The sequence below is a fragment of the Anneissia japonica genome, unplaced genomic scaffold, assembly GCF_011630105.1.
Source record: "Anneissia japonica isolate Jap-2015-1 unplaced genomic scaffold, ASM1163010v1 scaffold1417_len1240632_cov203, whole genome shotgun sequence".
NCBI classification, from domain to species: Eukaryota; Metazoa; Echinodermata; class Crinoidea; order Comatulida; family Comatulidae; genus Anneissia; species Anneissia japonica.
In genome coordinates, this window is record NW_022727891.1 from 1,136,419 (window position 1) to 1,159,881 (window position 23,463).

At 35.9% G+C, this 23,463-nt stretch overlaps 1 protein-coding gene across 2 annotated transcripts in view; it reads right to left on the bottom strand.

Annotated features, from left to right (window-relative positions):
- The window catches only part of LOC117113928 (cilia- and flagella-associated protein 47-like), an 82,294-nt gene that overhangs the window by 40,206 nt on the left and 18,625 nt on the right, over nt 1-23,463 (bottom strand). The window contains exons 31-44 of one of the 2 annotated variants that reach the window (XM_033257439.1): nt 23,311-23,427; nt 22,597-22,731; nt 20,789-21,052; nt 20,197-20,482; nt 19,108-19,365; nt 15,446-15,895; nt 15,087-15,292; nt 14,746-14,889; nt 14,401-14,445; nt 11,381-11,499; nt 10,142-10,348; nt 4,600-4,810; nt 2,044-2,219; nt 281-500 (exon numbers count right to left, since the gene is read on the bottom strand). In XM_033257439.1, coding sequence (XP_033113330.1) covers nt 281-500; nt 2,044-2,219; nt 4,600-4,810; nt 10,142-10,348; nt 11,381-11,499; nt 14,401-14,445; nt 14,746-14,889; nt 15,087-15,292; nt 15,446-15,895; nt 19,108-19,365; nt 20,197-20,482; nt 20,789-21,052; nt 22,597-22,731; nt 23,311-23,427 — 2,838 coding nt within the window. The remainder of the gene's footprint in view (nt 1-280; nt 501-2,043; nt 2,220-4,599; nt 4,811-10,141; nt 10,349-11,380; nt 11,500-14,400; nt 14,446-14,745; nt 14,890-15,086; nt 15,293-15,445; nt 15,896-19,107; nt 19,366-20,196; nt 20,483-20,788; nt 21,053-22,596; nt 22,732-23,310; nt 23,428-23,463) is intronic. The other variant, XM_033257440.1, reaches the window with a different exon arrangement.

Sequence of the window (23,463 nt, forward strand, 5' to 3'; positions counted from 1 at the left end):
GGGATTATATCCCAGGATCTACGGTATTTGAATGTCACTACAAGAATATTGCGATCCCATCGTTGATTATATGTGTCCAATTTAGTGATTTCATAAGTTCATAAGTGTTCTAATGCCTGCATCCAGAATTGTTCTAGAATGTCTGGTTAGTAAAACCTGGAGTTTGTTAAGATAAGCTATTGTACAGTTGGACAATACTAAACTACAATAATAAAAAATGATAAACAATGGTAACTCCTTATGAACCTCACAACAATAAAAAAGAGGAAAACTAGCTAACCTTGGCATCTGGCTCAAGATCGATAGTGAAATTGTTTGTGTTGCTGCATGATGGAGTAAGTTCCAAAGTCTCCAGAGTGGGGTTGCTAAGGGTGATGAACAGACGACTCCATTTACCCAACTCACACTCAATGTGTGGCAGTATAGTAGGTCCCGGGGTCTCTGCAGAAAGATGTAACAGGTACCAAAACTCACCGACAACTTTATTCTGGAAAATCAAACTGTACATAGAAAGAGAACATAGTCAAAGATCTATTGAATCAACAAAAAGTGGTATATCTACAGGAGTGCATGAAAATGTAATAAGCAAAATAACCACTTAAGTGGATACAGATCAACTCATTTCACCTTTTTTTGCTAGGTAGCTCTCCCTCACATAACCATCGAGCCCCCCTCCCCCTTAAACCTTTCACCACCAATTAGCTCCCTCAGAAGTGTCACATACTGTACTAGACTTAATAAATATGGATTTTGTGATCACTTGTAATCTAGAGTTACTTATCCACATTTGAGTCGAGTAGCCGAGCGGTAAAGCAGGAGCGCCGCTAACTATAGCCTTAACATTGGCGCTGGTTCCAGTCGCTCCTCGTAGATATTTTGGTTGTTAGAACCAAGTCTTCCCGGATAAGGACTTAAAATGGAGGCCCGGTGTATATATCTGGCTTGTGTGAACTTTAAAGAATCTGTGTGTACTGGCATGCCCTGTTGTTGTGGAATGATGTGAACATGTAGCAACTATAAGTGCCTCCTTATGGCTGCTAGGTAGACACAGACCACGCCCGCTAGGTAGACACAGACCACGCCCATACGCAATTCTGCAAAATGGCGATACTATTTACAGGTTATTCTCTTAATTACCTTTACCTCAATGTACAAATAAAAAACTGTAAGTCATCAGTGAGTAATAAAGTGTGTACCAGAGGGAGCTGTCCTTGACCCCATGTTATCTAATTTTTTATTAACAACTTAACTACAAATTGTCTCCTGTGACAACCTAATTATGTTCAAATAATACTGATTTACTGTTCAAATTCTGAGTTCAACAAGATTAGTTATTGGTTTAATACAAAGTAACCTTTGATTAATACATCTTTATTTTGTGTTGCTTACCTAATAAAGAAGAAACTAGCTTACCATAGATAAAATTACTGCAGGCTACATTTACACTAGCAATTGCAATATTACCGTTCTACGCTAACCGTCATAGTAAATTTTGTAGAAAAACTAACAAGTTTTTTCTAAATCAGAGTACTTCATAAAGAAGGGAATTATACAAGTCAACAGTGATGACGTTGTCAGTTTGTTATTACCTAATATCCAGACAAGTACCTCAGTGAAGACTATGTATCATCACCTTTGATTTGTGTGATTTCTTATATCAATATGTTCTTGATATTTACAGTAGGACAGACAAACTTCTAAAATTAGTAAGCATTAGAGGCGTTGTTTATCTGTATGGACTCGCTTGTGTGATTTAAAACACTACTTTGTTTTAAACCAAATTTTTAAAATGTCAAACTATATTTAGGGTTTAAAAATATGTTTCAATAATTATATCTATATATACTTTTTTTATTTATTCATAGTATCCCCAGTTTTTTAATTCAACCCCATTCCCTAAGCCTCGTAAAGAGATTTAGTTTATAAAGCATCACTCTATTCTGTAGTTGTTGCTTGCTAATGGAAGTGAAAACACATTTCCATAGACATTTCTTCTTTAAAATTGTTTTTTTTTTTCTTTTATAATTATAAAAATAGACTTACCTTCCCTGTGTTTTACCGATGACAGCTGGAGAGAAGACTAATTGATAAAGTTTCTTTTGTCCAGCAGTCAAATAAATTTCAGCATCTCCTCTCAAGCCTTCCCCTTCAATGAGGACATCAAAGGTAAGATCTTGTGCAGTTGGATTGATAATGTCCACCTCCATCACTGCTGCGGACTGAAAAACAATATATTATACAAAAAATGACTGCTCATGAGAAAAATGGTGAAATCTATTACCCCGAGGTGATGTGGAAACCATAGCCTACTATCTTCTCGATGGCTGAAGGGCTGAAGGGCCGAAGGAAGATAGCTTCAGCCCTCAGAAAGATAGTAGGCTACGGTAAATTTCACCGTTCCCCAAATTTAGAGCAGTCAGTATTTGTTTTATATACCCCATATAGATTGTACAAGGCCTAAAAAGTAATGAAAAGAATACTGACAGTATATCTTAAGTATTCATATTTATAAATCTGACTAAAGTGTCACTTTATTCACATTTCATTACAATAAGGCAATTCACAGTTCTAACTAGGCATGTCTGTAGTGAAGGTGAATCGACATAAACTATCATTTAACACACACAACATAGGCTACGTCTAAGAGTGGCCTAAGAGCAGCCTTCAGAATTGTCTGAAAATAGTAAATTGTGATGTGATGCATAGTGTATAGAATACTTGCATCAACTAATAAATACTTATATATACTGTTTTATAGCTTCCCAAAAATTTAGACGATTCCAAAAGGCGTGCCTATTTGCAGGCCTATGTTGTGTGTGTTAAATGAATAAATTCAGATAAGAAATTATAATACATACTCCAAGTATTGAAATACAAGCCAAAAGTGTTGGGATCCAATATTTCAACATCAATTATGTCATTATCAAATCATTCAATAATTGTATAAATGTTCATTGACCTTCACTACGGAAAATGTGCAGTTAGGACTATGAATTGGCTTATTCTTTCCTATTAAATATTCAGGACTTTTTTTTAAAGATGACATAAAAAAGTTGAACATAATTTGAATCTTTTTGATACAATTATGCAATGTAATATGACATCACGCTCATAATATAAGCATATCACATATATTCATCACAGAAAATGTGATGATGCGACAAAGCTGTGCCAGCTGCACGATAACTATGTCATGCTCTTTAACTAACTTCCATGTTGCTTAGGGAATTGGGATATTTTTAGTGATTAATGTTAGTTAAATAATGTGAGTAGCTGTACTTGTGTAGAATGATTAATTGTGGCAGGTAGTACATTAGAGACCAGCATGAACATTCATGACGAAATTACATCTTGAACTTAAATTTTCTGGTGACAGATTGGAATGGATTAAAAGATCAATTTGAATAATAACATGCAGCACTTTAGACATTAATTGAATGTGCACATTCAGAAGCATTTATACACACTGGTTAAAAGTAGAAAATTTGAATTTCATACACTACCCAATATACACAGCACTCCATCATATTTAGCATTATTTATATTTACGTTTTTTGCATTTGGACGTATTAAGACATAATTATTGTGAGGCAAATTTAGGACATATTGATTATTAGGTCTTATGTTTTTGCATTTGGACGTATTGAGACTTATTTTAAAGTTATAAATAAATGTCAGTTGAAAAAGCTATTAATACCGTAGCTTAGCTGTTAAGAACCGTATCAACCACCTGGGTATCATAACTCGGTAAACTTTTGTCATGCAATGTGAAATAAAGTATGTAGATTTATAGTACAGTGCGTACAAATCTGGGCTAAATTTTATGGTACACTAGCCAAAGAGATCTGTAGGGCATTAAGATAATTTAATCAGTTACGTAAACATTGTAATTACATGTTACATAAATGATCACATGATCTTAATGTGATCTGTTATGTAACAAGAAAATTCAGGGGAAAACAAGCAGTAGCACTACAACATAAATCAATTTAACTTGACTAGAGTAAAACATTTTTCGAATCTATCACCTTTATGTCATAAAGCAGCATTACCTAAACCATCAAGTAAACTCCTGACTCAAATAACCATCATTGCCCAAATGTTGGACCAAATCTGGGAGGAGGAGGTTTGCCTACAGGGGCAGCAAATCTTTTAATCTTTATTTCTAATAATTAGCCATCTTTTATTGTTTTTTTCTAAATCTACATAATATATTTTAAATGTTTGGATTCATCGTACCTAATTTTAACAATTTTTGCTTAATTTCTGAATATTTACAATAGGGATTTTACTGTATTTTATGTGGTTTCTATATATTACCTGTTTTTGTGAATGTGATTATTGTCTTTGTTGGACTGGCCCTTTGAGAATACCAACCAATCACAGTTCGTTTATTATTCTGCTATTGCAATTGTGTACATGGAGCTCATGCTGCGTTCATTAGAACTTGTGAAGTCGGTGTTACCCAGTTCACAACTTGTGAAACGCATTTATCTGATCGCAAAGTCACAAGAAATAATTTACTGTCATAAAATAAAGTTGAATCCAGAATCTTTAAAATGTTGACATTTTGAAATAGACATTTTTGAGCCTCATTACCTGAGCAGAACAGTTAATACTGATCGTTTTCTCTGGAGGTGGTTTTGAGCTTTGGACCTCAATGGAGTACCAGATTCTGTAACCCTTTCTGGCATCACATACATGTGCTGTTGATGATGTTGAACTGGTGTTTGATGTGCTGTTGCTTGCTTTTTTCATACCACTGCTTGGCTTGCTGCCTCGACTGCCAACATCATCTTCATTATCATCCCTTTAATTAAAACAGAATACGACTAATAGTCTAGATTGATTTTTTATGTTACTCTTTATGAAATGCTAGAGGCTTTTTTAAGTAAATGTTGGCAGGCACATTTTTTAACCTAAATTGGAATTCAAATTTGCTATTTAGCTTGACCTTTAAAATGATGTAATTAGCCACAAGAGAAAATGTACATTTTAACAGCTCTAATTTTTAATGTTTAATACATTTTAACCATAGTATATATCCTTTACATATTTCATATTGAATTTAATTTTATGTCAAGAGGTTCCCATTTTTGTGTTGGGCCCTGGGCAAATGGTTTCCTCTTGGACATCTACTGTATATGTCGAAATTAATAAATAAATGAATCTCTTAATAAAGTATAATACATACTCCAAGTATTGAAATACACGCCATTGTGTTGGGATTCAATATTTGGACATTAATTATGCCATCATCAGGAATGAATGATGATGACATAATTAATGTCGGACAAATCCTGGCGCCACCCCTGGAAAGTGTGTACCGGTGAATTAAATTCCTGATGATGACATAATTAATGTCGAAATATTGAATTACAAGACAATGGCGTGTATTTCAATACTTGGAGTATGTATTATACTTTCTTATCTGAGATTAATCAGTGGACCTTTCGGTTTTGAATCTCTTAAAGTCGGACTCCGGAGGGAAAAAAATGTTTGATATGTTGTAGCACTAATTTTTCTAAGACAGAAAAATGTTGTCTGACGAAAAACTGGGGAACGGTGAATGAGATTCAGATTTTTGAATATTTAAAAACTGGGGGGAAAAGGTGTAAAAAGAAATATTGATTGTTTTTAGCGGAGATAATTTCCAAACAAATTTAATTACACTTCTTAAAAGCACATGGCTAAGCAGCTGGCTTACAGACAGACTCGCCTTTAAACTTTAAATTAAAATAACTTCGAAATAGTTTACATTCAATTTACTGCTTATAGCATTTCAATATTGGAAATAAACATATTATCCATTTGTTTTACATTACTGAAACTTATACATCAACAACTGTTGTTTCATTTCGTTTTGTTTTATTCAAGTTTTCCACATATTTAACATACAGTTTTCCACATATTTAACATATAGATGATAGCATAAAAATAAGCACAGGGATAGATAAGTTTAACAAAGAAACTTTAAAGCCTAGGCCCCTGTTTAAAAGTAGGAAAGAGTGAGACAATGAATTGTAAATGATAAAGTTAAATAATGCAATGCAAAAAATATTTAAAAAAATAAAAAAATAAATAAAAATAATATTTTATATTTCATAACCATTGAGCTGACCTAGAGATATTGATTCATTCTCAAGAACACCCATGTAGCCTTAAGCATTTTGGGAAAATTACTTTTTTTTTTCTGGCATTACATTTATCAGTAATGAGGTACATTTATGATTCATGATGGTGACAGCTTTGTCATTTGACACAATATTGCATTACAAAATGATCAGACATGTTATATGTTAATTTGGTAATGTTCAAAAGAAAAGCCATACACATTTTATAATTTTTGCATGAGAAAGTGAAATAAATGGTAATTCTGAGGGTTTCACTTTATTGCTATGGATATGATAATTACTTTGTATTAATTGCACTATTGAGTTGATTGTCTATAGCCTGGTTCTCACGAGAGACCTAGTATCCGGATCAGAAGTTAACTGTTAGCGCTAACCGTTAGCACCTGTGTGAGAACGACGGATCGGTTAGCGCAAACCGTTAGCGGATCGTTATTCTTGGTATCCGGATCATGATCTTCTCATATGGACGCACAGCAGTTAACGGTTAGCAGGATCTGGATCCTGCTAACCGTTAACTGCCGTCAGCTGGTAATAGACCTTTCGCTAAGCCTCGCCTCTTGGATATGGTTGCTAAGGTTCCCCAAGGCGACAGTGTTAAAACATACGCGAACATGTGTGTTTGTGGGACAACACCTGTGTTTGTGAGATGCGCGCGTATTCCTAGGGCTGTTCTGATTGGTCAGTTGCTAAGTTTGATTGACACCCTGGAAAGGTATATTGCACCAAATGGACCTATTTTACATAACATTTTTATGATATTCATACAGGACATAACCTTATATTCATGTCATTATTAAACTTTATAAAGTTTCATTACTCTAAAAATGTATTTATTTAATATTATACACCATAAATTTATTTTGAAAAATGGTAGCTATATTAATAAATTTATTTTGAAGGTTAGATATTTCTTTAACATGGAAGATTAAAATTTTTGGTGGGGCTATAATGACATTATGCCCAACTATCGTTTAGTTGCACTGGTTGTTGGTATTGTGATACAAAGCTCTTGAAACAAATGATAGTTGAAAGTATGTTATGTTTCAGGAAATACCGACTTAGCCCCGCAGCTTGCTAATGAGAAATAATACTGATAAAAAAATTTATCAGTGAACATCTAGTACCCCTTTCAGACAGACCTGCAAAACGGTATTAATACTGTATTTCTCGAACGCCGGCGTTCTATGTGAAAGGGTAAATACGCCTAAAAGCCGGCTTCAGTTAGACTCCTCGGGACCTAGTCTTAATACCGCATTATTACCGTAGCGAGTTTTGCCCAACTCGATGTGAAAGGGTACAGGGTTCATCACCGTCTTACGCATTGAGGCATAACAAATCAGACGGTCACACGAGCAGCCGTCAACTGCTGCTGCAGCTAGCAAAGCCGATGAAATCGTTAGCTGACGGTTCTTTAGACGCAAAAATCGTCTGCACCTAGCTGCTCGAAATTCAAGCCGGCCTCGCCTTAAATGCTTCCTAAATTCTTTCTTCACTTGAACGAAACGCATTAGAAACCTTCTGTTTCTCAATTTATATGTATTGCAAACCTAGCAAGCATTAAAAAACATTTGCAAAGCAGCAGTTTTATGACTTTATCTCTGGCCATATTGGATTAATGGAGTAAACAAAAACTTGCGCCCTCTTTGTTAACAAGCACAAGCACCACAGACATCAAATACTCCTTTCCGCGAGAACCATTTCAGACAGGATATGGTATTATTACCGGATTTTAACTAGCTGTGTGAAAGGGTCTGCGCGGGCAATAACGGCGGCGTGATTAGGGTATTATTGCGGTATTTTATGTCTGAAAGGGGCTAAGGTCTACCCTAGGTGAAGTTATAGTGGATTCGTAAAAAGATTTATGAAATGGATTGCACTGTCAGGCTTTTTCTTTTTTCCCCATATTTTTGAAATTGCCAGCTAGGCTTTCCCATGAATCCACTCTTAAACTGTTGTCAAGTTAATATCAAATATCATGTTAATGCACGAAGAAGATGAATGTTGATAATGGGCATTACATACAATACGTAACACTTTTTGTTAAAATAATTACAGTTTGCCTTCCAATTCCAGACCACCTTTGGAATTTGAAAATTTGGGGTGGTCTCGTGGTTGGTCTCCAATTAGAGGGCTAGCTTTGTGTTAAAAGGTTGAAGATTGTTATTTGGGTTTTTGGAAAAGTGGTCTTGAATTAGAGGGGTCTCGAATTGGATGGTGCACTAGTAAGTAGTTTCTGGAACCCCAAAAATGTAACATACTAGATGCATATGTTCTGTGGAAGAATGAGTGCATTATACATCCTTAAAAGTATTTTGTATGGTTTGCCAACATTTTTTGACACTTTTGATGTAACTGTGTTAATATGAATTGGGTTTTGCCTAAAAACTGAGTGTGCAACATGTTCAATTATCTTGCTATAAATTGTTTAATGTACACCAGCTTTATCAATTACATTATTGTTTGCCCTGAAGATGACATAATTAGCCTTGTTTGGCATTTGAAAAGTGTCTGCCTTGAATAGTTTGAAAGGTTACAAGTTCAAATTCTTATGGTCCAGTGCCTGTATTTTGCTAAAAATACCCCAAATATTCATTAATTTTGACATGCTAGTAGAAAGATTTATAAATGTAATACAAATTATTTTCTTTAGCTGAATATTTTTTTAAAAAGCAAAGTAAGGCCCAAAAGAAAATTTGATTTTTGTAGAGACAGCAACATTTTATTATAGACTTTACAACTTCAGTTTGGTGTGTTTGGCCCTCATATACCATCTCTCTTGATAAAGGGAAGCATTTGTCTACAGGCTGCTTTTAAGTTTATTTGAAGATGCCATGCAATTTGTGCATCATTAGAAAATAAAAACATGTTCCCATAAAGTTATTTAGTTTATATTTAAAGCATTCTATCTATTGAGGAGAGATGTTACGCTTTGCAGCACAAATACTTGAGTATAATTGATTAAGTGTATTACAAAGTAAGTGATCATAAATTTCTGTAATAGGATACAGCTATTTCAATAGGATCAATGATAAAAGAGAGTGTTCTGTGATTCTTGTATGTTGCTTTAGTCAAGGCCAAACAAGAGTGGGAGAACCTGTAATATAAAGTTCTTTTTAGTAGCATTGATACTCTCCACAAAATGTTTGCTAATGGTCGGCATCAAAATGTAGTGCACAGGGCACCAGACGTATGTATACTGCCAGAAATGATAGATTTCTGATTATCCAGCTCAATTTAAGGCAAGCACTTAAAGATGATAGATTTCACATATCCTGTAGCTTAAACTATCACAATTAGAACATAGGAAACATTTTGTATGTGATATAAATATGTACAGTAAATCTGCCATTTGCTAATTTTAGATTTGTGCTTTTAATAAATCAATTGTAAATTACATCCTTTTGTAAGAATAACCACAAGGTAAAAAATGTTTGTGATTAAATAAAGATTATTATTTCATATACTTTATGGTGAAACAAATAACACTCACCCAAAATAACATCTATTTTTTTTACAATGACGGTTTAATTTCCAAATAGTCTGTTTAAGCAATGAAACATTTTGGTTAAAGGTTATGAATTGGGAAAGATAGACAGTTCTATTTTAGATGGCTTTAATTCAAGCAATATTCTTGGAAATCTGGATTTGAGAAATACAGACTTACATTTTGTTGATACAGGTCTGTGAGTCAGATAAGGGATCACACAAGCGATAGAGCTGGATAATGTCGGCATATGATGACGAGAATGAGAAATACCAAAGGAAAAAATACAAAAAAAAAGAGCATTGTGGAACACCACATTTTTCTATCTTCAGAGTGTTAACACTAAAACTGATGAAAAGAGAAGTGGTAAAGAATATACCAAGTATAAATTGCACATACCAGGTTAAAAAATGCACAGACCACTGGTTTAAAATGCAAAATCTAAGTTTAAAACCGATAGAGCAATACCTTACAATTATTAACTCCCTATACTTACTGAAAGGATATCAACATGTTCACTTACTTTAGGTTTGCTGTGCCACCAGCAACAAACGACAAAACACCTTTAAATACTCCTCGTTTCCATGGGGATACAGATATAACATATTCCTCCTCTTTGCCAGGCAGGACTGTAATAGTAGATGGTCCACTGACGATTGGAAGATCAGAAACAGCGTGATAGATCAACTTGTTCGGTGTCACGTTAGGAATGCGAATCATTCTCTTTACACTGAAAAATAAATACCATAACAATTTAAAGCCCTGTCCAGATTATCAAATTTTATATGTGGTCCTGATGACATCACATCATGACCATATATAGGCACATCATGACTATATATGGGAATACAACAGTTTTTGTCAAAGAATATTTGATAGCGTGGACAGGGCTTTAGAAATATAATATATGGCTCTGTTCAGACACGACGACTTACGCTAGCGTAACGTTAATCGAGTGGTGTGAACTTGGGCGCGGCGTAGCGAACGCCAGTAATATCGCGCAATCATTGGCGTACGGTAATCCAGCATCTGACCCCAGATTAGCGTACGCCACTGATTTACGACAGTCACGCATCGGTGATTTTGAACTCGGCCAGGACTTGACCAATCAAAATAAGCCTAGATGTAAACAGAAAATAAAATGCGCGAATTACGAATAAGAATATTTTGCGCAAATACTTACGCTAGCATTTGTTAATCGCCCAGTCTGGACATCTCGTTAGTTACGTCATGGATTAAAGTACGCCCGGCGTTAGATACGCCTGGCGTATCTCTCAAGTCTGAACATAGCCTATGTGGCTATAATTGTTATCATCAGTTAGACAGGAAAAGAAATTGTTATTGAAGAAATTCCTAAATCTATGTTAAATATTTAAAATAAATTATTGAAATATAATGGATTTTCATGTAAAATTATTTGTTTTTTTAATCGTTAACATTTTTAATTTTTATTTTGTCTTGTGATTTGAAAAGTTTGTCGTGTTTTTAATTAAATTATCTACTTTTGGTAGTTTACCACAACCAGTGGTAGACTCGACATCTATATCCACTTTTAAACCAAATTTAATTGAACAACTTAAAAACTAATCCCCTTGCTGCCTTGTTCACATTTTGCTTTTTCTTTCTTATTTGATGTTTGTCTTTAACTTAAGCATACTTAAGGGGGAGGCTACAGTAATTATTAGCCACTAGTCAGACAAATGTGGCTAGCTTGCTTCCCCAGGTTGTGTACCGAACTTTCATAGACAAAAAAAAAACTTACTTGGATCTAACGTCACATTCTATTATGATATGGTCCAAGGCCAGTGGCTTCTGTCCCTCTCCCTTCAGCTTGAAGTAATGTTCTGTTCCATCCTCAGTGTTACATAAAACAAGCTTACCCTAAGTGAGGAAAAAGCAAAAGAATATGAAGGTATTTATTCTAGGACCAGCAGTAATCTTCAACCAAAGTAAAGTGGCATCCTTCACAAAGGTCTCACACATCTGTCACAAAATTAATCTGGGAAATAGTTTTCATATTCACCCTTCAAATCTCACCAGTGTGGCCACTTCAGCCTAGTCATCTCACAATAGCCACTATTACTCACACTGTGCTGCCCCATCATAAGCATCATTTTTCATCATCATTTTTCATATTAAGTCAGAAAAAATCCTGAAATTGATTCATGACTGCATGCAAGGGAATCACTGGTGCAGCTAGTATAAAGTGCAATTTTATACACTCAAAATGGTACACAGGTGACTAAATGCCTGGTAGCATACTTAAAGTGAATTGTATCTAGTACATACAAACAAAAAATGCATATACAACTTATTAACAAATAATAATAATAATAATAATAATAAATAGCATTTTTATAGTGCAAAAGACAGTTAGTGTCAAAGTGCTTGGAATTCGCAGTACTGCAAACAAATCTAATTTCATATCTGATATTGATGATACAATAAATGCTGATGTGTAAGCACTGTGCTGCAGGGCAAAATATTATCTGTTAAACCTTGCTACTGTACATTTAGGTTGCTTACAGTGGTGATGAGTCTCTAAAAGGGGGAGGGGGTGGGGAGCTTGATGAATAAGGGAGAGAGCGCAAAATAAGGTGATATGAGATAATTTTTATCTACTTGAGCGTGATTTTTTTTGCTTAAAAAAACCATCAAGTATTTATTTCACCACGACCAAATGGCAGTGGACAGGGGAGGAGTGTTAGCCCTCCCTACACACTACCTAGATATACCACTGGTTGCTTATTAGCTAACATTGATAAGACTAATGACAACAATCTGTAGATTGTGTACCATTGTCACCTGGTTCAAGTTTGTACATCAACTTTTAACCTTTTTACAGACAGCTCCCCATGATGATGTTTGTCAAATAATAAGTAATTGTAGATAAGAAAGTTCATGTCCACCCTCTTCTCTGTTGTTTTTTTCTCAAATTGATTCTTATATATTTTCCTTACCACATAATATGGTGCTTTTTCAATTAGTTTACGTTGTTCCAGTTTGGTATCAGTTTACTTGGCTGGTTAACTGATTTGTGTGGGTGTGTTGGTGATGAGTTGCTCTGTTTCTGATTTATCTGCGTTGGTTCTCTCCACCTAGGAGTATAAATGGGTACCTGGTGGGGGTTGCTATTGCACCAATATGGTAACAACAAGTCTAGAGGACCCAATGACCAGGGAAAAAGAAAGCCCTTTGTAATGTAAATGAAAGGCGCTACATAAATAACAAGTGACACATAAAGCTGGGCACCGATGACTGTCAGGAGCAGGGAGTGCCCGAACATACGCATACATTATACGTTACCATGGTTATGCTTTGTCTGTCTTTTTATTGTAGGGTTTGAACTTACGCATATAGTATACGTTACCAGTGGTTATGCTTTGTCTGTCTTTTTCTTGTAGGGTTTGAACTTACGCATACAGTATACGTTACCAGTGGTTATGCTTTGTCTGTCTTTTTCTTGTAGGGTTTGAACTTACGCATACAGTATACTTTACCAGTGGTTATGCTTTGTCTGTCTTTTTCTTGTAGGGTTTGAACTTACGCATACAGCATACGTTACCAGTGGTTATGCTTTGTCTGTCTTTTTCATGTAGGGTTTGAACTTACGCATACAGCATACGTTACCAGTGGTTATGCTTTGTCTGTCTTTTTCTTGTAGGGTTTGAACTTACGCATACAGTATACGTTACCAGTGGTTATGCTTTGTCTGTCTTTTTCTTGTAGGGTTTGAACTTACGCATACATTATACGTTACCAGTGGTTATGCTTTGTCTGTCTTTTTCTTGTAGGGTTTGATTTATTTTTCTATTGTGTTTTTCATTCTTATATTTTATTGTGTTGTTTACTACTCATCTGTAATGCATTTGCTTTTCTATTGATATTAATGTGTTGCACCTGTCTACAAATGTGTCTACCACACTGAGTTTGTCCTCCAGTGGGTGATTTGAGTGGAAGTGGACATACTCGTTCATGTCTGGGCTTTCTATAAACAGTTGTGCTGATGGTTCAATTTTATGAAATAGTAGACCATGTGACAATTTAGTACACAACCTCCAAATCATCATCATTAGCGTAATCAAGGTTAAACGAGGAGCACCCGAAACATAGCAAAGCAATAAAAAATCTTACAAAAACGATTTTAAAATCTACAAATTGGTGAAGGCAGTTGAAATCCCTTGAGAATACATTGTATGCTGGTGATATGCGGCACACATGTGCAATGCTAAGTGAGTAACATTAGTGATTTAAAACCGGTGCAGACATTGTGCAGAGACAAATGTACGTGGTGTTGTGCACACATGTGCATAAATATCAGGTTTGAAATCAGTACATAATATACACTGTATTTATTATACAAACGATGTCACTCACAGTGGCGGCTCTGGGATATAATTTATGAGGGGAGGAGCTAAGATGTCCGACTTGGGGGGGGGGGCTAAGTATTTATGGGTGTAACTATAGCATGCAGCGTTATCTGAGGGCCGAAAGCCAGAACCAGAGTGTCCCTCCCAAAACGAGATTTTTTTTTTAAAATTGGGACTTCTAGATAGCCAGAAATGGCTGGCATGGGAAAACTGGGCCTATTCTTTTTTTTTTTGGTCTGACTGCCTGACAAGCTTTGCCAATGTGGGGGGGGGGGGGCTTGACCAGACCAATGGGGGCTGCCACTGGTCACCCCTCCTGTTGGTGCCGCCACTGGTCACTAATGCAAGGAGTGCACACATATACTGTTGGTGCATGCTTGTCAGAACTCATTGTAGTATTTAACTGTCTTACCATGAAATTGTGTACAAATGCTACTTTCGAGCCCGTGTGAGTGGGCTTTGCATTATAAATAATAGTACAAATTAGTAAACATGAAAATAAAGCTAATTTTCTATATGGTGGTTGTGACATTGTGGGTAAGGTGCCCATACTCCAGTGGCAGGGTTCCTGGTTCAATCTTCACTAAGGGCATGAATGGCAGTAAATTCACCCTTTCACAAAAAGTTCCCAAAACATGGACTACACAGGTCCCTTGTCAATTATTTTACAAAATTAAAATTTTGATATATAAATTATAATTCTTTGGATAAAAACATATTAACAAATTAGGACTGTTAAAATGAAAATTGAAGTTACCTCTATGACTGACTCAAAGGATGGTCTGAACATCAACGGGTAATAAGAGGTTTGCTTTGCTTTTGCTAAGATGAATGGTGGTCCATAGAAACCAACACCTTCAAGACAGGCATTCAACGGCCAATCAAAATTAGTTTGATTGATCTGTGAAACAATAAAAAAATTGACATTCATGTTCTGTTTCATCAAGCATCTGTTGAAACTGACAGATAAAGATTTCATATGTCCTCTTAACAAATCAATTATGTCAGCCTTCAATAACAAAAAAATGTTGTTTCTATAATAAAGTGATACTTTTTTATTGAAATTTAAAAAAAAATGTAAAAAACAGATCTGCTTACAATGGGAATATCCTGGGTAATTGATTGATGTACTGGGGCAGTGAACTCAATCTGGGCTGCAGAGCCTTCTGGGCTGACAGTGCATTCAAGCATGTACACTCTGATGTCTTTGGGGGAACGAAGAACTAGCTGGCAAGGGTAGTGTCCCGCTTCTTTGGGGACAAATTTGATAGGTAGACGAACACTGCCCTCATCCAGAATGACACCTAAATATGAAAAATGCAATAGATAATGTAAAATTGATTTTAATTTTCTTAAATACTTATTTACACTGTAAAAAATCTACAGATGATAAATGGTACATTTAAAAAAATGTAATATACGCAATAACAAAAAATAGATAAATAAAAATAACTGACCTTTTGACCCAACAAGTCCTGCTGGTGACCTTTTAGTAATTTCACCATTTCTCATGACATCTTGGGCTGATCTAGCCTTCAACTCCAAAGGTGACGGCATGGTTACAGACGATGGTGCAGAAAAAAATCTTGAGCTAGTTTCAACAGAAAATGTTTTTCCCTCTTGTTTCTTATTACTCAACAAAGTAAGTGACTGGTCAGAAATCACTCCTCTGTCTGACAGACCCAGAGCCGCAATAGCAGCGGTGACTGTTCCTGCGGCTAAGGTGCCCGTCTTTTGACGTCGTTTTATCTCTGTGCTATTCATACGCTGCTGTGCGGCTATGACCAGCGCCTGTTCGTATGCTGTGTTCGTTAGCGGGATGGTGAGCTCCTCGTTAAGGGTTTGATTACTGTCGCAACGCCAATAGATGACTCTATCATCACCACCGTACAGACCTCTTCCTGAGCCTAATGAATCAAAGATGGTCAAAAATATTTAAAATGTATGGTCTATATTTCTGATGAGGCGAATCTAGTCATGCAAAGAAAGTGTAAAAAATATATATATATACAGTATACACATGCTCTTTTTCATAGGAAAAGCATGCAAGTCCACAATAAATGAAAAAAATAACAGTTGGCAATTCAATGCTATGACTTCTTTTAACTGCTTAGCTAGACACCGCCATCACTTGAGCACCTGTGAGTCATGCATCGGCGGGCTTTACGCCTTAAATTGCCGATAAACGGTGCGGTGTTGGTTTGGTTCGTTTAGGCGTTTTCTTTTTTCTTTGTTAGCCTAGGTTCATGGTTTTTTTATTCTCTTGTCCGTTTCCTTCCGTTGTTGTGAAGCGCCTCGAGGTTGGTCTAACGGGAGGCGCTATACAAATCGCAAACTATTATTATTATTATGTAAATTAACTTACAATACATAATAAAAATGACTAATTTGAAAAAAAAACTATCTTCTACAGTATGTGCATTATACAACATGTGTACAAAGTCGTTACAGAAGTTGACAATTTACAACTTGGTGGTACAAACTCTCTCAGGTGTAATTATCTGTCCCACTAACTGTAAGCTCCTCAATTTTTATGACTTTAAAATTATTTTTACAACCATGAATTTTTACAATCCACATTTGGTTTGATATAAAATTCATTGGAAAAATGGAATGAAAGTTATAAAACTAACAATTATTAGAAAATTGTTGGTGTTCAATAACCAGATATATTGCCAATATAAACACCAATAGAACTAAGAACTTCATATATTTTTCCTTATTGAAGAGTCACAGATATTTTTTGTTCTAGTTTAATACTATAATTATTTTCCTTTATTTTGATATATTGATGTCATATTTATATTTGTATTATATTTAGTTATGAATTGCAATAAAATGTTTCATATTCACATTTGTATAGATGATAGAGGGACAACTTTGCTAGAATTGCTTTACCAAATACATTCATGGTTGTATCTCGATTGGAATGTGCAATGTTTGTAGTTGCTCATTTTTAATCTTTCTAATTTTTGCAAATTGTAAAGCATAATTTTAAAATACACATGGTCATTGTTGCAATCATTAGGTTGACTATTGTTTGTATAGACATGTCAATCTCATTGAATTTGTCATTCGAGCTTAATACTGCAGGCGATAGCTGCAAATAAATGGCTATAAACCCAGGGAAGTGAAAGGGAGGTACTACTAATAATACAAAATCCTTTATGCACTTGTTAATTAAGGTGCTTCATTCTTTGCGTTTTTATATAATGGTATAAGTAGACTGCTAAATAAAAGAGGCTACTGTGTGTGTGTAAATCTTCCACAAGTGGTATTACCACAATAAGAGAATGACAGAAAAGTATCTTAGAGAGAGAAAGTCTACAAAATGCTAGGGGATGTACATGTCACATCTAAACTCCGGAGCATGAGAAACATGTAACTTAAATTTAGCAATCACTGAACATGTGACGAATTGCATTTCAATAATCTGGCAGTAAAAAGCAAACACTGAATACAAAAACTGGTACAAATCACTTTACATTCTTGATCCCATGTTATAGGCTGAGCAATGGAATTTTATCACCTGCTAATGCATGTTGAGACTAACATGCAACTACCTTAGAATAATAATAATAATAAGAACATGTGAAAAACAAACCATAAAGTAATAATGATTCTTGTCATGTAAGCCCTTTAGGAAAAAACAACCATGCTACAATTCAAATAACAAACATGCAAACTCTGTAAGTTTTTAAGGTGTTTCCTGGTAAAAACTAATGCTAAGCTCAATGGAATTATTACCTGCTAATTCATGTTGAGACTAACATGCAACTAATAATGAATAACAATACTAAAGAACATTTTAAAAAACAACCATAAAATAATAAATATCCCATGCAAACCCTTAGGAAAAACAACCATGCTACTATTATGTAAATAACATATGTTACACATCAACAGAATGGAATATAATACAGAATCTAGGGTCAAAGTACCACTTAATGAAGTCCTTATGGGGGTCCTTGGTAAAAAATAATCTAACTCGCACACATTCCACCAATGTGCTATAGATTTCAAGTGGGAAGTTCGCACTCTACCAGAAAAAGAAAGAAGTTAAATCCAATTTACACAGGACGAAACGCTGCACAGCAAGCATGCTGCACAACACTAAGTATTTCCTATCTATGATCACAGTCCATTTCACACTTAAAATTGATGTGAGCTTTATTTTGTTTCTTCGGGGCAGTAATTAATTAAAAATATCTAAAAGCACAGAACGTCTAACTTAGGTCCATTCTTCTCTTCTCCTGGGTGTATCATCTTTGGCATTAAACATTAACTTCATCAGAACACTATTTGTCTTGCAACAATTAACATGAACACACTAATCCAAATAGACTTGAATTTCAAGCTCAACAATCAATCTTATAATTACAGTAGTCATTCCAAATACATAGATAGCTAGGCAGATAAATAGTGAAGATGCTACAGAAACAAAGATAAGCTCCACCCCTGCGAGCATGTGCACACATCCGTTGCTAAGCAATGTTAAGCTTGCTTCAGACTCAGGGGCGGATCTAGCAGGGGGCATGTGCCCCCATTTTGGTAATAAATTTTAAAATTTCAATGCATATCAATGTTATGTACTGAAATAATCACTACATATCGAGAAAAAATGTTGTGCCTGCCCCCGCCCCCACCCCCCAAATTGAAAAATTCTGGATCTGCCCCTGAAACTAGAGCAATTTGAAGCTGCTAGCGTTAATTGCGTTAATCTGTCTAAAGTTAATGTGAACCAAACTGTATGCATGCAACTAAGTGTATAACATTCTTTAAACATGTGACATAATACTGTCAGCACGTGAATAACATGCAAAAACCATGTTACTGATAATTATGCTGCTGAAAAAATGTTATGTTATCAACATGACACATATAATACTAACGTGTGAATAACCTGCTAAGAATATGCAATTACAAACCATGATACTATGTGATTAACATGCTTACAACACGTGACACATTCTGATGTGAGTTTGCATCAGGAAAATATAGGAGTGATGTTTTGCCCTACCTTTGGAACGTACTGAGTATTCAGTACAATAACAGGTCAGGTAGGACAAAACATCACTCGTATAACATGTGACACACATGTGACTAACATGTCACTAACCTGCTGCAGCAGCACTGCTTATTCTGACGCTGTGTTTGGTTGGCGTAAATGGCAAACAAGATGGGAGTGGCAGCAGAGCTGTGGCCTCAATCGAGTACAAGAATTCTCCCACATCCTCATTGATGAACAGCACTGAGCACTGGCGCTTACCAATGTTGAACGGCAGGAAGTCAATGTAAACTGTTGTGACGCTATTCGCATCAATTTTAACCAATTTCTTATCACAAAAGAATGCACTCACCAGGCCATTCACATCCGCTAAAACACAATATTTGTTGTATTAGAGATATTTTAAATTCAATCAACTGATTAATAAAATAATTATACATTCTATATATAATTAATTGTTGATATAAATTTACAGCATAAAATGAAGATACAATGCTGGAAAGTAATAGACATTTACATGAATTCAAATAGCTATACATGTACAGACTTCAGTAGTGGCAGTTTGGCGCAGCGGTTGAGGTTTGGGCTTTCAATCGTAGGTCAGGGTTTTGAGTCTCCGTGCAGATTCGCTTGCATCCTTGGGCAAGACATTTTAGCAACATTGCTTCAGTCCACCAAGCTGTATTAATGGGTACCAGCAAACTGTTGGGGACTAATCGGCGACAGACTAGTGTCCTGTTCAGTGGAGTACAACTCTCATCCGCTTCACACTACAGAAACTGGGGATAAGCTCCAGCCTTACAAGCCCCTAGTGTCTCGGAAAGGATTTAGTTTAGTAGACTTTACACAATGTACTATTGTAATGTAAAAGCATGCTTTTTTTGTTTAAAATTTTGTATTTGTCAAATTTCTTGGGCATAAAAATCCTGTTAATCGCTCATTTTTACTTAGTACCAGATTAACTGACAGTATACAGTAGGAAGTTTGCTTTATATGATAGGCAAATGTCAAACCAGAGGCCAGAGGGCCCATCTCTTTCTTACGACATTTTGACCAGACAATGCAAGGCTGTGAGGGGTTTGCCATCCCTACCACACAGCAAGTCTATTTTACCTACACAGCATATGCTGGTACCCATTTATACTCCTGGGTAGAGAGACAAACATATTAAAAACTTCATGAATAAATTTAAAAACATACTTTCCTTATTTTCCATTTCGGTCTGCATATCTTCTACAGTTAGTGGGGTTGGTGAGCGCTCTTTTCTCTGCCCATGGTCAATCTTAGACCGTACTTTCTTAGGCCTTGTCTTTTCGCCCTTTGTGTTCATCAAGCTGCTGGTTTTACTTTTTAAATCCATTGAGGGGAATGTTTCATTTGCCTCAACTAGGACAATACGAAATTCTGCACTTTTGTTGAATGGGTTTACAACTTCAATTTCAACTTTGTTCAGCTCATAGCAAGGTGATTCGCATTTGATTGTAGCCTTTGAAAACATTTTAAAAATGTAAACAAAAATTTGATATTAATCTTGGTGGTTAAAGTTATCTGATTTCTACAAAAAGATATCAGGTAGCACTTCGCGGTAGGACATATAATGTAATGTCGTCAACAAGAAGTGCATATGAAAACATAAAGTTCTAATCGTCACATGGTTTCTAAGACGTATTTTGACCAAATCTACATTGTGAAGAGAATGTAGGACAGACACTCATAAGTTAATCCGTTCTACGGTCACATCATCGCATAAATCAAAAGCTCCCTAATATTTATCATGCTAATGCTAACTTACAGAGGGAACAATATTATCAATTGAAGTTCTCAAATTGAACACCAATGTGGTCCCACAAGCTGATCCAAGTCTCCTTCCAACCAGTACTAGCACTCCCTCTGCTGGTCTCAAGAATCGACTAGTGAACTCCAACATGAGGTCATAGTTGCTCTTTGGTGCAACAGTAATCTGCTTTATGTTTGGTATTCGGAAGTCTTGGGCATCCCGTCCGGCAATAAATGCGTGGTAGATAAGAGGCTTCTTGCTTGGATTTGTCAACCGAACCTAGACAAAAAAAACTCCCATCAACAATTTAGACCAGAGTTAACTTTTTTTTAGATACATGTTCACATCATTCCACAACAACAGGGGCTGAAATGAACCATAACATCGGGGTAACCCCCTACTCTTCCGAAAGATGCAATGAGTTCTTTAAAGGCCAACTCAGACAGCGTCGGCCGACGCAGCCCGACGCGATTTGTTGTCGCGTCGGGTCTGTGTGGGTTGAACGCAGACGCGATGGTGTGCGTCGGGGGCAGTCGCGTAGTAGAATATTAAATGTGTTTAATATTTCTCACGACGGCTTAAGACTGTCCCTGACGATAAATCGGGTCGGGCTGCGTCGGCCGACGCTGTCTGAGTTGGCCTTAAAGTGCACACGAGCCAGATGTATACACTGGACCTCCATTTTAAGTCCTTATCTGAGAAGACTTGGTTCTACCAACCGAACCATGGGCGAGGAGTGGCTGAAACCAACGCCGATGTTAAGGCTGTAGCTAGCGGCACCCCTGCCTTACTGCTCAGCCACTCGACTCGCCCGCAAGCTGTTACTATATTTATTTATTTATGTGTGAATTTTAATACCTCCGCCAAGGAAGTTATGTATTCTGTCTGTCCTCGATATTGTTTGGTATTCGGAGGAGGTATGCACTATATGGAGTGACTCCTCTAGTTTATGTAATAATAAAGGTCCATGATTTATGTAAACCTTTTCTCTGTCAGATTCATCTGACAAAATTTTGTTTGGATTTATTCGGTCTGAAGAATTATTTCCAATGGGGTGATTGGGCAATACACTGGCAGACAATTGCTTTCTTTAATGTGCACATGACCTATACAGCACACAGGACCAATGGCTTAATGTCTCATCCGAAAGACGATGCACATTTTTTATACTTGCATTTCAGCCAACACATGGAAAGCAGTGGATGGTATTGAACCGGGAATCAAAGTATCTACATGGTTCAGTGCACACGTAGTGGCTACCACCAGTTTAGCCAACAAAGCTATAAGGAGAGCAGCAGATGGTATTGAACCGAGAACCAAAGGATATGCATGATTCAGCGCACACACAATGGCTACCACCAGTATAGCAGACTGAGTTATACTGCCCTCAAACACAGAAAGATACACAATTTCGTCGCTCACATCACGAACTAACACAATCAAAGTAGATTGTGTTAGTTCGTGAAATCACAGTAGCGCGTCAAAACGAGCGCGTATTGGTTGTCAAGCAATTTTGTATTCTTTACCACACAAAAAGTCCTTAACGACAGCAGCGCGTATTTTGACACGCTTTTTTGATTCCACGAACTAACACAATTGAATTTAATTGTGTTAGTTCGTGATGTGAGCGACGATTTGTTTGATCTGATATGTTAAAACATTCAAAGTCAATTCAATAACTTTATAGGTACTTAACCATCTTAATTTATTACCTGCATACACAAATCTGAGAATTATTTACTTAGCTATCTAGTAAGTTTATTGCTACTTAAGCCATCTCAAGGTATTACCCACATGCACAAATGTGTGACTTATTTACTTACCTGTCTCGTAACAGTTGCATGAAGGGAACCCAGAAAGTCTACAGAGCTCTTGGGCACATACTGTGGTAAGCGTTGGTAAAGATGAATGCAGAGCAACAATAGAGATATTGGATTAGGATCAGTAATGTCTATGGCCTACGGAATAAAAAAATATATAAATGTATTGGATTATATGTTGTAATAACAAGCCAAACCAGTCACGCCTCCAAAAAAATTGATTCTTAGTTATATATACAGGGTTAAACAGTAAAATGAGAGCTATAAAATGGTAAAAGAATCACTTAAATCCGAAGTTATGAAGTTACAGGAAATTTAAACATACAGCTGTTTAAAGAACAATATTTGAGATATCAGCCTTCAAAGTTTACGATTTAAAGCATTTCCCAGGCAGAATCCATCACCAAGTCATTATAAATTGTTGTTTTAACATAGAAAATGGCAAAAATAACAACACAGCATGATGTATATAAAAAAGATTAGTTCACTGCAATAAAATAGACTTCAAAAATGTTGACATTCCAGCAAGTTTTGGCCATTATCTCTGAAACACGATTTGCGACTATTGATTGGTTTGACTTGTCTTTGCCACATATACAGAATTAGTATAAAATATGATTGTAGCATTATCTATTATTACTTATGTTAGCTTATGTCTAAATTATGATATTATCATCAGTAAAACCAAATTATTGAATATATACTCAAATCACTCACCTGGATATCATAATCAACTCCAATACTCTTAAGGGCATTTACTACTTTGAGTGCATTATGCAGGCACTGTTCAGCAGTGGCTGGGTGCGTGTACATATCTCGTAAGTGTGTGTTGACCTAAGAAGAAATTAAAATATTTATTAAAATATTATA